This window comes from Phalacrocorax aristotelis, chromosome Z, assembly GCF_949628215.1.
Source record: "Phalacrocorax aristotelis chromosome Z, bGulAri2.1, whole genome shotgun sequence".
Classification (NCBI taxonomy): Eukaryota; Metazoa; Chordata; class Aves; order Suliformes; family Phalacrocoracidae; genus Phalacrocorax; species Phalacrocorax aristotelis.
Genome location: NC_134311.1, coordinates 64,765,096 through 64,781,475, shown reverse-complemented (window position 1 = coordinate 64,781,475; position 16,380 = coordinate 64,765,096). Strand labels below are relative to the sequence as shown.

Here is a 16,380-nt window from a genome sequence, read left to right as displayed (position 1 = left end):
TCACTTAACTGACTTTTCTTCTGGTCTTGCTTACCAGTTTTCTATAGTGTTGCTCCATCTACGAGCTCTGTATTGGCTTTGCCACTCCTGTAAAGCTTATGGCAATGATAGGTTTTGGTCCTTTTGGTGGGATTGTGCAAGAGTTCTCATGCTCAGTAGTCTTGTATAAATCCATTGTCCTAATTTTAAGAGGTATAGCTATACCTCTTATTACCAGTGGAATTACCTCTTGTTTCCATTGCCTTTGTGCTACTTACCAGGACATAATGTTAGTACCATTTTCCAGCTTTTATAAAATCAAACTGATTACTACTCATCTAATTCTATTTGTAGACAGTTTAGCAAATGTGCGGTCTGTAAAATCCCCTTGCTCTGGGAAGCAGTGGCAATAGAAATGTCAAATGCTGTGACTATGTTTGGTGGAAGTTTTGGTAAAAATATATAGTGGGTGTTCCAAAAGTAAAACTCAAAACCTTTATTTTATTGAAAATGCATAGCAGTTATCTTCATGTAAGCCTTTCTATTTTGTTACTTCAAAAACGGAAGTGGTAGGGTTTTGCAGTTTGCAGAGGAGCAAATCTGTGTTGTCTATACTAGTTAGAATTTCATTCCACAAGATAGTCACAGTTGGATATACCTAGCTAAATGAGGCGGGTAGTAGATATAACATTTTCATTATATATATCTGATGACTTGAAAAAACGTAGCAAAAACTCGGGCCATTTTAAACCTTCCTTTGGGATTGAAAATACCTTTATTTGGCAGGAGTCAATCAGTTGGAAAGACTCATATCCTGCGGATAACAATAGTTTTGCCAGCACTGAAGAACTTTATATGAGAAAGGACGGTCTTCCAGCTGGTACCTGTGATAGGTCTCTTGTTATCTACCACTGACTATCTGTGTGAGCTGAAACAGTTCAGTGTCATTCCTGGGTGTTTGTCTCCCAACAGGAGGGCTGTCAATGGCTTTCCCACCCAGGCATTGTCCCAGCACTTTTGACAGCATTTCCACAAGTGCCGAGGCCCAGAGAGAATGCATTTGAGAACAAGAGCAATAGGTACATCCCCTGGCGGTCCACCAACTAGAGAAGTTGGGAGCAGGGGAAGAGAGGCTTATTTCTGTTTCCTTCAGTACAGCCGGAGTTTTGCTGCTGAGTAACATGAGAGGTGAAATAGTCAGTGCTAAGTTGTTGCGTGGTGGTGTTTTTTTGTTTGTATTTTTTTTTTAAAGCTTGACATTTGTTTGCTTACGTCACTAACCTAGTTCTTGTTAAATGTTGTTAATTAAAGCTGCTTGATCTGATTGAGTCCTTCAGGTTAAATTTAGGTTAGATTTTCCTTTGAGCACTGGGGACCCTATCCTGCAAAGTTCTAAGCATCCTCTGCTCCCACAGCTTTCTCAGTAGGAGCTGAGAACACAGCGCACCCCGGGAGGTCCTCGTGAGGCCAGGCACACACAGTCTAGCAGAGTTAAAAAATGTGATGAAGCTTTTCACATGTGTTTTGATTAATATATCATGGACTCTCCCACAGTAATAATTTCTGTGCCTTACTATACCACTGTAAGTATTTTGTTAAGCAGTTAAATCTTGCTACATTTTTCAGGCCCTCTGCTATATGCATCCTGGTGTGAAAGGAGACTGCTATTTTTCCTTTTAATTTCTCTGGTGCAAATAAGTGATATGGCTTTACAGTTCCATTTCACCCCAGGCAGTAATTTCAGTTATCCCACTTCTCTTGGGCATAATGACACTATCAGGTGGTGGAAAGTGAGTCACCTTTCAAAATGGAGTGAACTATAATCACTCTGCCACCAAACTCCTGGTTTTCTGTTCTGGAGGAGCAGCTTTCTGCAGTAGCCCCATAGCACCTGAGGGGGCTGTGAAAGAAATTGAGGTGTTTATTGATTGAGATACTCACATGACTCACATTACTGATGCTTCTGATGATAAACAATTTTGTGAGCAGGTGAACAGTTTGACCTATGTCTGCTGGTAAGTTTTTCAGGGGAATATTTTGAGGAGCCTAAAATGCAGTGTACCCATGCATTTGAGGCAGTATTACCTGAAGGTTTTTCTTTCACTTCCCTCAAGAAGAACTCAAGACCCCAACCCTCAAACTAAAAAAATCTTCCCAAGTGTTCATATTTATGTTATTTTGACTCTGCCTACTTTGAACTGTTTGCAGTTCAGTTACCCAGTGTTGTGTATGTTTTATGTTTCCTGACATGCCTGGGAAGATAGTTTGTGTCTTGGTAAAACTGGTCCAGATTTTAAGATGTAGATGCCTGAATCAGATTTTTTAATCTCTGTATTTAGATACCTCAATGGTATCTAAATGGTCTCATACCTACAATGGTCTCAGTAAGCAGGGTGACAAGCACTTACAGCTGCATTGCTGCTTCCATTGATGCTTTCTCAGCAGTCTGGGGCACTGCTAGCTGAAGTCACTGAAAGTGCATGTGGTGTCAGTCAGACATCAAAAAGGGAGGAGTTATTCATTGGTGTTTAATCCCTTTTTCTTTCATTCTACAGATTAATTGGTTTTGTTCTCTTTATACCATCTCATTTTTCTTACGTTAGTCTTCATAGCTTTGTCTTTATTAAAGGCTCTGAAGGGATCTTCAGATTAAGAGCTCTATATTAGTGAAAGGCTTACTGATTTTAATCACTCATCAGCAGAAGACTGAAGTTTTCTGGCCATGTTTACTTTCACTCTTTAGACTTACTGGAAATAGTAGTAGAATGTCTCATTATAAAGCTTATTGCTTATGGGTCGTTTCCCACCTTCAGGATGCTTTCCAAATTTTGGTTATCATTTTGGTGGCTGACTGTGTTAAACTGTACGGACAGAGCAAGGAGTAAGGAAGGTATGAAGGGAGTACATAATCTCTGACATTTTTTATTGCAGATTTGCTGGTGAAGAAGCTGAGATAAGGGTAAACCTTCACTTTTTCTTTTTAAGTCAGTGAGAGTTTTGCCTAATTAATTTAATGGGGCCAGGATTTCATTGTGTATTTTGAAAAGTGTACCAATTTTGAGTACCTTAGCATGAGTATTACTTTGCCAGTTTCTCAAAGGTATTTACATGCTGGCCTTGTAAGAGATGCTTAGGTAGCCAGATCCCTTTTGAGACACCTAAATTTCTATAGAAGTCGACAATAAAATGGACATTTTTATACCTTTGTGAGTACAATGAGTTCTCTGAAATGGTGGATATGTACTGATGGGATTGTCAAGGGAATACGAACAGCTTAGGGGTCCAGCTGCCAGTTCTGCACAATTATTGTTGCCTAATTATTTTTTTCAATTTAGGCTATAAGGCCTTATTTTTCAAAACTGCTAGTGGAGGTGTAGAGGTTCAGCACACAGGAAAGGAAAATCAGTGTCTAGAAAGGTTTGTAGCTGCTGATCGCCTTTGAAAATGTGTGCATTTTTTCTTGCTGGGAGGGACCTAGCAAGTCACTGTAACACAGCTGGAAATAGAACTACCTCTGCCTTTGCAAGAATACAGGCTCTTCCTAAGCCAGTGCTTCATCTGACATGTAATTAGTTTTGTGAGAAGGCAAGGATCTAATTAAGACTAGTGGAGGGATTTTTTAATTGTATCTTTACAAATTGAAATTATATTCAAAATCTAACTACATATTGGGTTAGGATACTAAAATTATCTTTTGTTATTTTTTCTATAGTTTGCTTAGCATTTGCTGTGGGAATGTCTGCCAGTCTATATTCGGGTATGGTTGTTTGGGTATACTATGAAATTAATGTTCTTTGAGCAGTCATGCATCTAGAAGCGTTCTTCAGCCAAAGAACAGCCCATGCGTTTAGAAATTGTTCTTTATTAAGTGGGCTGTTATAAAATATTTTCTGTTCCATTCTGTCATGAAGAAGTAATAGGAGTGTGTGATATTCAGGAACAACTAAAATTCATGAGAAGTTGGTAGAAGAACTGTTTCACATCTTAGCCAATGCTGCCACTTCAAATGCATAAAAAGCACTTGGACTGAAATTTCCGGCTGCTATTGTTCTGCACACTGCTGAAATATAGTACAAGGGTATGCTTTGAATTTTTTCCTATAAGTCACATTGAGAGTCATCAATGTCATATTCAACCTACAACTTTGTTCTCTGAGCTACTAGTAGGAGAGGCAAGTACATTTTACTCATTCATAACTCATTGAAACTAGCAATGGGAAACACATTTGTAAGTAACCTTGCCAATGCAAAATTTTCCCATTAATTTTACTTAAGCTCCTTTTCCATCCTGACTTCAAATTGCAATGTGATTAGCCCTCAACCCTTCCCTGGGAGACTAATTCACTGTTTAATGGGGTGCTGCATTTCTGATTTTCAGCCAAGTTACACTTTCCCTCTACTTTCACCTGAATATGGCTGGCCATTTTCCCTTGGGCCATCATCTGAGTATCATATCCGTCTTCATATTTGCACTCTGGAAAACACGTGTCAGCAGTCATCACATTTCCTGCCACACTTGCTCATTGATTTGCCATACTCTGTATACCTAGCTTTCTGAACCCATTTACATTTTTTTGATCACTGGCCTGTTCTGCCAGATTGTTACTTGGTGATTCCTGTACTCCCCCACAATTTACTGTCATGTTTCTGACGCTAAGGACACCCAGGACTGAATTTTGTGTTCAAAGTGTACCTGTGCCCTCAGACTGAAACTGTCATATCTGAAAAGAAAGGGGAGAAAAAGGTCATGTTTTCTTGTTGTCATCTCACACTGAATTTTCTATTTTATTTGCTGTCATGAGTGCATGCTATTCGTGACTGTAGTATAGTGGCAGTGAGGCTCCAGGTGTGAGAGTTTGACCTGCTCTCATGCTTCATATTGTCTCTTGCGCCACTGTAATTCTCGGATCTTCTGGGCTGAGGTGGCAAAAAGCCTGCTGGCATTGTGGCTAGCCAGGTAGCCCATGTGTCTCTCACCACAGAAAATGGTGTGGTTTTGACCATGTTAGTGTAATGGGACATCAGGATAAGCCAGTCCGTCGGTTCTTCAAGAAATCCTGGCAGCTGTGTGGCATGGGAGTCAGGAATAGCAATTGTCACCTTGGATTAAAATGTGTGCAGTATATGGGTCTGTGGTGTGTCACAGTCTAGCAATATTCAGAGGTGCTGGACACCACTGTACTAACTTGACCAGGAGACTGTGTGTACCTGTAAGCAGTAGATAAATAACTGGCTGTAAGTATGCCAGTGGTCCTGAATTATGTGAATGCATTATGTCGACATGAATAAACTGGGCTGGGTAATTTCATAGGTAACATCTATTGATAGGTAACATCTATTGCCCTATGGGATTTTGTTATGTTGAATGTGTGTAAGAATATGCAGTTATAGTTTAGAATATTGCTACAAGCTATAGTTTGATGTTCAAATTCTATATTTGGAAGTTAAATGTATTGAGTTTGTACTGGTGTTAATGGAAGCTGTGTGTATGGAACTTACAGAAAAAAGTAGTTTTAGTCCATAAATTTGTCCAGCTATATCAAGACATACCAGGGACTTTATGTGGGGGGAGAGGGGATTTGAATTCTGTAAGATATCTCAAAGAACTGAAGAGTATTTAGATTTGTTACTTCTCCCCTGCACAGCAGTGGCTGCCACACTCCTCATTAGATCAACAAGCAAACTGCCAGCTAATTAATTAATGTGTAGAGTGGTCTAAGAAGGATGCCTAGGACTTTTCTCTGTTGCTGAGAAGTGCATGTTAAGGAGAGGAGCCACTGACTTGTTAGGGACACGATGAAGGTAAAAAGTTAATATCTCCAGGGGTTTATATGGGCTTTCTTTTTGGTTTTAATGATGAGATGCTGAAATCAACTGCTAAAATGATTGGGTAAAACTTCCTATGACAAGATGCTCTCTTCGGTTGCTTGGATCACTGTAACTGTTCGGTCTGTTGCAGTTTGCCTGTGTCCCTGCCTTGGGATAACAGTTGTTTCTTTTTGTGCCCTTTATTTTTGTTTTGAAAGATTGCAACATGGAGGCTTAGAACAGGGGTTAGGCAAGGGATTTCTGTTCAACTGATCTGAATTGAAAAATGAGTTACTAGAATTACAGCCACAAGAGCCTCAGAACAGCCTTCCAATAGGAAGAAGGGGACCAAAACCTCATGGCTTTAAGATAATTCTTAATTGGCTCCAAAAAGATGATATCACGGTTGCTTCTCACAGCAATGCTCCAAAGCAAAAAGAAAGAAGCTGAAGAGAGGAAAAACATTTTCCCTTACCTAAAAAAAAAAAAAAAAACCACAAAAAACAAGAAACTGAAAGAAACTGTAGAAAACACATAGTGGAAGAAGATCGGCACAACCCTGGAAATAAGGTACCCTAAGGCTATGATGTGTACGCTGCTCTGGCTGCAGCTGAGTTGGGTCAAGCGGTTGCTGTCCTGAGTTTGTTTTGTGCTCTGTGTCCTGGGGAAGACTGAAATTGGATGAAGAGCTAATGGGGAGGATGGAGAGAGAATTCAAACCAGTGGGATCAGTGGAGAGAAGGAAGAACACAGAAGAGAGGTTTAAAGAGTATCCATGTCAAGGGGAGGGAGCTGGACGGGGTCAGACAGTGTTGCCTGCAAGAAGAGGCAGCTTTTGTGGTTCTGGGTGAAGTGGTCTGATTCTGGTTTAGTCTTATTGTGGTCAACCTGGCTCTGCACACACAGTCGTATTCTCATAACTGTTTCTAGAATGACACACAGCATGCATGTTTTTTTTCCCCCGAAGTGTCCTTGATTTGTTCATTTCATAAGTGCTATTTTTATTTTTAGGAGTGCCCTCCTGTTTGTTGGAGTGATGATTAATCCTGTAGACTTTGGTGCATTTACTACAAGTTGCCGTGCCTTTTTCATTCGATGCTTTGCAAAAGGGAAATGGTTGAGCTGCAGTCTTCTGCATCCACTTTATTTGAATAACATGGTAAATCAAGCAGGGCTTTATGAATAATGCTCACCATTTGATTTAGGTGCACTTTGGTTGCGTGAAAGGACCAGTAGCGTAATTATTCTTAGCAATAAATGCAAACATATAACAACTTTGACTCAACACCTCTGTTCCTCCAGGTTATGTCAAGAAATGAAAGCAGTGCCATTTTTGACTCATTGACGCTGCTCACCTCTCTGTGGAACAGTTCTAATTTGTCATCAGTAGATGTGCCTGGGACTTTTCATATGTCGTCACAAACATGCATTCTCCAACATCCAGAGGAAAAGATTACTCACAGTCACTTGCTATTCTTTTCTGTCTAACTGCTGGTGTACTATGGGCAATTTTGATGTATAGCAAAAAGAGTGTGTGTACAAATTTCAATTCTTTGCAAGCACCTGGCCCTATCTAGCCGCAAAAAATAGCTGTGACTGTTGCTCGGTCATCAGTTATTAGATCACAAGGGATATGGAAACTCATTGAACTAATGTGTTTCAGAAGGAGTTTTAGGGTGGCCTGTATATCTGAAAACAAATTGCTGACATGCAGACACGCACATTCAAAACATTTTCAAGGGTACTTCAAAAGCTGTTTAGAAATCCAGGAAGCTTGTTTTAATCAGAAATCCAGAAAATAGCATGGATGTGAAATGGTTCACAGTCCAGTTGTATAGCAGGCTGTAAGTGTAAAAAAAGAAGAAAATTCTCACCAAAATTTGCACCCTCTGGAATACATCTTGAAATTGTTTCTAGAAATACCAGGAGTGTGGTAGGGGCCAGAAGTCTTGTCTTTTTCTGTGCAGCTTGTCTGCAATCTTATTTGTCAAGTACTAAAGTCTCCCTTGGAGGAGTGGGATTAAATCCAGTGGGATTTAATTCAAGTTCTAAATTCTGAAACAGAAAAGAAAATAGATTTTAATATAATGAGATTATTCTTGCTGCCCTTGATTAGCAGTCACTTTTTCCATAGTTGTGCTAATATGTGCATGAAAACTTAGGTCCACCTCCTTTTAATTTTTGTCTCATTTGTGGATACTTCTAATCCTCTTTTCCAGAAGATAATAAGGTTGCTTTTCAGTAATTGTTATTTGATTTAATGACATCTGTTTCTATTTCACTGTTTAAAAAATAAGCATAATTCCTGTGCTTTAATAGTTGACTGTGTGAAAGAGCAAAAAGCCTGTATATTTATTTGCATTTTAAAAAGCCTTATGCAAACTCTTATTTTCAGAACCGTGTCATGTAATGTGCTATCTTCCATATTTCTAAATCATGTGATTCTAACTACTGTTTGTGTGTCTATCTATTTGGAGATGCATGTCACTCTGTGGTTAGTGTTTTACACAACTGGAACTTTTTTGAGTTCCATTTATGTTTTTGTGACACTACTGGGACTGTGTTGTAAAGGTATCGTGAATGAGTGGAATACAGTACTTAATGATTTCTGTTGGCTAATAGTATTTACTTCACTCATTAATGTGATTTGCAAAAGAATAAAATGCATTATATTATTATAAATGTACATTTATAAATACATTTTAAAAGTCTCCATATTTTTTACTACAGACTTTGTGAATGCTAGTAATAGTTGATTATAAAGTTTACCTGATAAGAAAATACAGAATGCTGCCATAGTGTTAAGTATATTTCTGAATATGAGCTTCAATGGAGCACTTCCTCAGCTGATGTGTGCTGGATGGGATGGAATCTTTCAAAAGCTCCAAACTGGAAGAGCAAGATTATTTTTCCTACAGTGTAATTGCATTGTTTTTAAGAGTTCCAGTGAAAGATAATGAAGTGTTTCATAGCACAGTAGTCATACATGCCAAATGATGCAGTATTTTGCTGATTCACTTTTCATAAATTGTCAAAAAACCTAACATTTATCATTGAGTCATGGTTGTGGCAGTTGAACACCAAAAGGAGTGTTTGCATTAAGTTTGTCTTACCTGTAAGTAACACAGCAGTAATTTTTTGCATATTTTTCAATTTCTTTTATCATTATTTTGTTTGCTCTGATTTCAACATAGAACAAAATGGTTGTCCCCAGGCTGTGACTTTGGAAGGCGTGTCTTTTGGTGGTGTCCATTAAGCAGAAGAGATCTTTTTACCATAGAAAAGTGCTGCTTACGGCTGCTGGATCTCTTCTGCTGTTATTTGCATGCATGTCGTCTTTGTACAAATTGGAAGAAAGACTTGATATTGAAACCTTTTGCAGTGTGTTTAACTATTAGTTTTGAATTGTAATCCTTTTCAGAGAATTTTCTACTTCAAATAAGGTCACCTACAAAAAAAATTAATGGATTTTATTTTCGTGTTAAGTATTCAAAACTTTTTGTGTAGATAGCCTACCTAGTTTTTCAGCTCACCATTACCTAAATGACTTCATCTCCTACCAATTCTCAACGCACCTGTTCAAAGGTCAGATATTTCAGGAATGCAGTTTGAAAGTTTTGTTTGAATGGGATCCCACAGTACATCTTCTGAAAATCATAATTTCCACCCTGTATTTGTGATATGATTTATTGCCAAGCTATTAGGTTTCAAACTGGATCTCAGACCAGTTCCTAGAAAAGAAAGTGGTGGAATCCTTTTGCAATCAATTTTCTTTCATTTTAGGAAAAGGCTGGTCAGAAGTGTGAAGGGTTTGGCTTCAGGATCAAATGGTGGTCTTGTTGAAGTAGCAGTGAAAGTAATAGGAATCCATTGAACAATTCAGAAGCATTTTCAAAGGAAAAAAAACCACAGGAGTGAAGATGAGAGTGGAAGTATTTTCTGTATAATGGTGGACATTCATGAAATGTTGTTCTACTGTGGCATGTTGTATGTAGATAATTGAGTAGTAATTTTGAGAGTTGATAACTAGTAACTGGTAAAAGAATACAACTTCAGTTGCATCTGTTCAACTGGACCTTTTTCTTATTCCTTCTTACTGCCTCACCTAGAGGAGAGTAAAAACATCGGGTCTATATCATGCTGTGCTTTCAGAAGTTTTATACAGTTCATTAAAAAGGCCCTTCAGGCCAAAGTTTTCACGAGTATAATTTTATTTTTCTTATCAAGGTTTCACTAATTTTTTCATCAGCTCACCAACTTGTTCAGAAGTTGATTCTGGCATATAATCAATACCACAGTAGCATTTCATCTTACATATTTGTCCATAGCTTACTTTACTGAGTCTTAGCATTTTTCTTCAGGTATAAAGTTTTGTGCAACCTATTAACTTATTGCATTAGTTCATTGATGAGCTATATCTGGGGTGGAAATCATAAACAAAAATAATCTCTTCTGAATTCTCTGGTTCCAGGTGCATTATGAAAGTCCTATTTACTCTTTTCTTGTATCTTGTTATAGATTGGCATTAGACTGCTGTAAGATTCCACACGACAGAAAAATCTTGTTTCCTTTCTTGAGCAAGTTTGCAGGTTACAACACTAGCACATGGAGCTCTGGCTCTAGTAAGAGTCAGCTGAAACTGGAATAGAATCTAGATTCCAATTTCCACACTTAATAAGGCAGTAAGTTAGCTGTTGCCATGGGACAGAGCTGGTTGAATTGTCATAACCATTCCATAGACATAAATCTTAGACTTGCACCAGACGCTTCATGCTGTTCCTGCTGTGCAAAACAGCTGGAAATTCAGCTTAAAGGATTTCTTTCCTCGAGAGAAACTACAGGAGACATACAGAGTTGAGATAACGTGAATTTGATGGGAAGATGCATCATACACTCCAGCTCCAGCATCGCTGTTTTGGCTTCAGGATGCATGTCTGATCCCGGGTTTTGTACCATGATGGGCAAAAACTGCAGTTCAAAGCACGGGAAACAATCTTACAAATTGATGCGAAGAGGTGAAGCTGGTTCTTTTTATGAATGTGCTTTGTCACAGTAGTTTTTGCTTTACTGCCTTTTTCAGTTTTAATGGATTTTTTTTCTTTGCCCCAGAGCTTCAATTTTGGGATAATATTTTACCTGGTAGTATAATCAGTTTGGACTCTGGACTTCTTTTTAACCAGCTTTGAGAAATTATAGTAATGTCAAAGGCAGGTGAATCTGCTTGTTCTGTATCAAAGTGGGGCAGATTCAGCTGAAAGATAGCAATTAGGTGGTGAATCCCCATCTAGTTGATTAGTTAGTTGTCAAATGCAGATGGACTTTTGCAGGATGGTCTTTCTGAAGAAGGAACAGATATGGTTAAAATACGTTGGAAACTGCTTGCAAGGAGTCCCCTGTGAGTAGAATTGTTACTAAGCTAAGGCTGTGGATCTCCATGTTAATGTTATTTCAAGCAAGAAGAAGTTTACATTAAAAACTTAGAAGCAGTGAAACACAACAGCTCTCACTAATTCCTCGTATAGTGCTTTACTGTTCGTTAAATAACAAAAATTTTACTAGGCCATTTCTAGTATGAAGCTTGTTCTGAGCTTAAGGGTCGAGAAACAACTGTAGGATGCCTTCTGCAGAGGGTCTAAGCTGAAGAAAACAGAAATAACATGATCATTGAGGCTTTGTTTATACCCAAAAGTTTAACTGTGTTCGTTTAGATAAATCAATATAACTGATGGTGGTTGGCTGGTTAGAATGTGTTTACGGGAATGCAAATAAATTACAGTGCTATAAGCTGTATTTATAGCAGTGTAACTGTGAGAGGGTTGTACAGAGGAACTGCATTGCCAGAAGGAAAAATCACATCCCTCACTGGAATAATCATGTTGTACTTATATGTGGGGCCAAGGCCTAAATTAATTCCAGTTGCATTTCTCAGTACTTAAATGAGAAAGCTGCTTCAGTAAAGGCTTGCTTTGGCTCTGAGAGGATTTAACACGAAGAGGTGTTGAACATCTGCATCTTCACTGAAGTCTGTGCTGTTTAAGGTGCTGTAAGCCATTACAGTCCTATGTTTCTTTCTTGGCTTTAAATCTCATTGAAGTCAGCAGGAAAATGCTTGTGTGGCTGCAGGACAGAAGCCTCTTAAGAGACCTTTGTTAGCTTAGTATATCTTGTTTTCTGACAGATCAGGTGCACAGTAAGTAGGAGGCAGTTTATCCAGAGTGCAGCAAAATGTGTTGAAGTATGATCTTATGTGACAATCACAGGGGCAAGCTGGGACACAAAACCAAGTTTTGTTCTGTTCCGTAGTGTTATTTCCACTTTCTGTTTCCATAGCCTGCACATAACTAACATAAGATTCCAAGCCCAAGCAAAGCACCATCACCTCTCTTCAGGGGCTCAAACAAGCCATTTATTCTCCAAAAAAATGAGTTAAATATGTGTGAGAGCAATGGGCTATCTAAAAGGCTGTTCCCACAAGAGTTTTCGCTGGCATAATACCTCATTAATACTTCCTAGAGTACACTGATCTGGGGACACTAAAGAGAGGGCAGCACAGAGATCCCTATGTGTGCTGAAGGTGTGAATTTAGACAGAAGACAATTAGACATTCCCTTTTTTGGGGGGAAGAGGGGTGGAACTAATAATGTAAAAGAGTTTCAGATTAAACATACCCAGAATAATAAACTAATAGTTCTGCTCAGTCAGGGACTAAACTAAGTTTGTTCAGTTCAGTAGTTTTTAATAAAAACTACTGGTTTATTTTAATCGGAAGTAAATATCCCTTTTTCAGGCATTTTGTTCTTTAATCTTTGGTTCACATCTCCTTTAAACACTGCTCTGAAGTGGCAGCTCTAGCTCATCAGATTCCATTACTGTTTCCAACATACTTCCATTTAATTTTGGTTTGGCAGACAGATTTTCTATTAAAGTTTCTCAGATGGAGGTGACATCAGATTTTGGTGGCAAATTTTTTTTCTGTAAGGGGACTTTTTGTTACTGGGATCACAGAATAATTTTACTTTACATAATTTTTACCTTTCCTTTCTCCTTTCTGATAATATTCATCATAGAAGTGAGACCACTTCTGGCTTCAGTGGGCTCTGGGTCAGACCCTGAATTTGCTTACAGTCATTACAGGATCTGGTGTGAGACTATTTCTAACCAGCATCTTCATGAACCCTTTCATTTTAGTTCCATCTCACAAGACCTACGGTATGTTTTTTTCTTATTAGTTTCCATTTAACGTTGCCACAGCTGCTGCTGACACAGGTACCATATGATGAAGAAGAAGGAAGAGAAACACACTTTCATCAGGTTTCTGCACATATGCATATAGAGCAATTATGTGGGGGATGATATGTGCCAACTACCTGGTCCGCCTTCCACTCAAAGCAGAAGTTAACTCTGAAGTCAAGTCCAGCTTCAAAGTTAGTTTAGGTTGCTGAGGGGCCTTATCCAGTTGAATTTTTAATATCTGAACTGATGGAAATTCTGTAACTTCTTCAGCTCCTGTTCTTTCTCTCAGTATGAAGAACTATTTTTTTATATACATCCGTGGAATTTCCCTGCTTTGCCTCAGTTTTTAAATTGAATTGAGATGGTTTTTAAATTAGAATATGGAGTGGGTTCTTGAAAGGTTTTTCTTTTCTTGGCATAAAAGTTCACACTTGAAAATAATCCTATATAACAATAGTCAGACAAACCCATACACAGCAATTCTGGAGGCAGCAAAGAGGTGTGCAATCAGCCAGTGTAAAAGAGTGAGACTGAAGTACCTCTTTAGGTAGTAGAAGGAGGAAGTCATGGTTACAAACACAACATCTAGAAAATAGGTTTTTGGAAGGACAGGCCCTTGGTTAACTTTTTGGGTGTTTTTTTGGTGGGTTTGGGGGCAAGAGGGGTCCACCACAGGGCAAAATTCTCCACACATGACTGCACAGACGTATAAAATTTTATTATATTGGAATATTAACCTATTTCAAATAGTGATATTTTAGGTAATGACAGATTAATTAGATTTAATTACCTCACTCTTTAGGGAAAATGCCCCAAGATGAGGGGATACACATGCTGCCTATTCCAAATGTCCAAAAAATAATTAAAAGAGAAAAATCACAAAATGTTGAATTTACACAGTGATGGCATTTAATTCTGGCTTGACTGAGGCTATCAAGAGGTCTGTGGCTAAATCTGTTGTCAGCTGTAATAAACATTCATTCTGCTTCAATTTATGTGAGCGTTTGCAGCTGTTGAAGAAACTGGCATCTTTGCCTCTTAGTTAAACAGTACATAAAAAGAATTACACTGGAATAGATGATGTGCAAAAACGGGTGACAGAGCTGTGCAGTAATAAATTCACTTGTGGAAGAAAGTGTCCGGGACCTACTTTTTCGTACTTCTTGCCTCCTAGAGTGAAGATCTCCTGAAAGGTAGGGACAGCACATGTGGGCTGAGCTGGAGGGCCAGGATGATGTGTTTGTATGACTGCTTTCAGATGAAACAGATTCAGGTGATCCACATAGCGAAGCTACCCTTTAGTGTGACCATGGTTTTTTCAATAAAATTGTCACAACTGTTATAAATATGGAGGTTTGATGAGAGGAAGGAGCCCAAGCCATCCAGAGCCTTTGCTGAGACTAACAAGAACATACAGAAGTGCCCCAGCCAGCGAGAAAGGCTTCCTACTGAGTCTTGAGGTAACCCCAGAAACCAGATGCAGGGAAAACCGCGCTTTTCCAGTTCTGGTGTTCAAACAGCAACTTTTTTATTTTACACATAAGTACAGCTATTACTCTGTGTAATGTGAAAAGTTACTCTAAAGTGAATATAATGCAGTCCTGATATTCTCTTTAAGAAGGTTGAAATTGATACGTGCCAATTTAGCAAAGTAAGCTTTCAAAATGGGCATGATGCTTTTTGTTCTTAGCTGAGGACTTCAAAAACCATCAAAATAGCTGTTACCTTCTGTCCTGGAAACTGTCAGGAACCTATAAATAAATATAAAATAATACAAGAGCAAGAAAAGATGTATGTCAGCAGTTAATGTTGTTATTAATTCTGTTGTTCCTTTTTTTTTTTTCTTTTTACAGTGTATCCTATTCAGTGCACGTCTCTGAGGATTACCCAGGTACAGTGCAACATTCTTGTCCATGACACATGTATGCATGTTAGCTCAACTTGATATATTCAGATGAGAGTATCTGAAAGGGTATTGATGGCTTCCAGGTGCATCCTTGTGCTAATCATTTTCCATTAATTAGATTATTTTCACAGTCATTTCTTCTTTTCAGGTGACATTTATCAGCTGGGTCAGGGTGAGAAAACCTGGTTCACAAGTTTACACAGACCAAAGTTTGTGATGCTTGCCATGTCAGGAGCCAACAGTGACAGGAGCGAGAAAGCGTTCAACTCCTCTTTGGCATGGTAGATAAAGCTTGATCTTTTGAGAGGCTGAGCAGCCTGGCACAGGGCCAGCAAAGCACTTCCGCATTAGACCTTAATGCGACTGGTCATGGTCTTCAAGTTAAGCCTGTGGACTGTGCATTGATGCTTTTCAGAGTCAGTTGGAGCCTAGGGTTTGTTTATGGGTATGTCTTTGGTAATGTAAGCTTGTAAAGCTGTTGCCAGCTGCTGAGTCCTGCCTCCCTTTCATACTCTGAGAAGGGTTGGCAAAAGCATTTGTGTGACCATGCGGCCAATCTAGACAAGCAGAATTATTCATAGAATCAAATCATAGAATTATTATTATTAAGGTTGGAAAAGACCTCTGGGAATATCAAGTCCCACCATCAACCCAACACCACCATGCCTCCTAAACCATGCCCTGAAGTGCCATGTCTACATGTTTTCTGAATGCCTCCAGAGATGGTGACTCCACCACCTCTCTGGGCAGCCTGTTCCAATGCCTGACCACTCTTTCAGTAAAGAAATTTTTCCTAATATCCAACCTAAACCTCCCCTGTCACAGCTTGAGGCCATTTCCTCTCATCCTATCACTAGTGACGTGGGAGAAGAGACCAGCCCCCACCTCGCTACAACCTCCTTTCAGGTAGTTGTAGAGAGCGATAAGGTCTCCCCTCAGCCTCCTCCAGGCTAAACAATCCCAATTCCCTCAGCCGCTCCTCATAAGACTTGTGCTCTAGACCCTTCACCAGCTTCATTGCTCTTCTCTGGACACGCTCCAGCACCTCGATGTCCTTCTCGTACTGAGGGGCCCAAAACTGCACACAGTACTCGAGGTGCGGCCTCACCAGTGCTGAGTACAGGGGCACCATCACCTCCCTGCTCCTGCTGGCCACACTATTCCTGATACAAGCCAGGATGCTGTTGGCCTTCTTGATCATATGTATTTTGTATGAAAGACAACCAGGCGTGAGCAAAAGCTAGTTTTCAGCTAGCTTGTTTCCTTGATTTCCTTCACAAGGAGACTGCACAGATACTTCAGATGGCACAGAAGTTTGCAGAAGCAGGAGAGGGAAGCGTGGATGAGGGCAGACAGGCACTGTGAAAGTAAAGGTATATGGTTGCACCAGAGGTGTACTGTTGGATTGCCCCACATTGTGTATTTTGCACCTGGGAATATTTAATAGTGTAAGTA

At 39.3% G+C, this 16,380-nt stretch overlaps 1 protein-coding gene across 1 annotated transcript in view; it reads left to right on the top strand.

Moving 5' to 3' along the window:
* PARP8 (poly(ADP-ribose) polymerase family member 8) overlaps positions 1–16,380 on the top strand; it is a 120,318-nt gene that overhangs the window by 36,643 nt on the left and 67,295 nt on the right. The window contains exon 3 of the mRNA XM_075078631.1: positions 14,873–14,910. Coding sequence (XP_074934732.1) covers positions 14,873–14,910 — 38 coding nt within the window. The remainder of the gene's footprint in view (positions 1–14,872; positions 14,911–16,380) is intronic.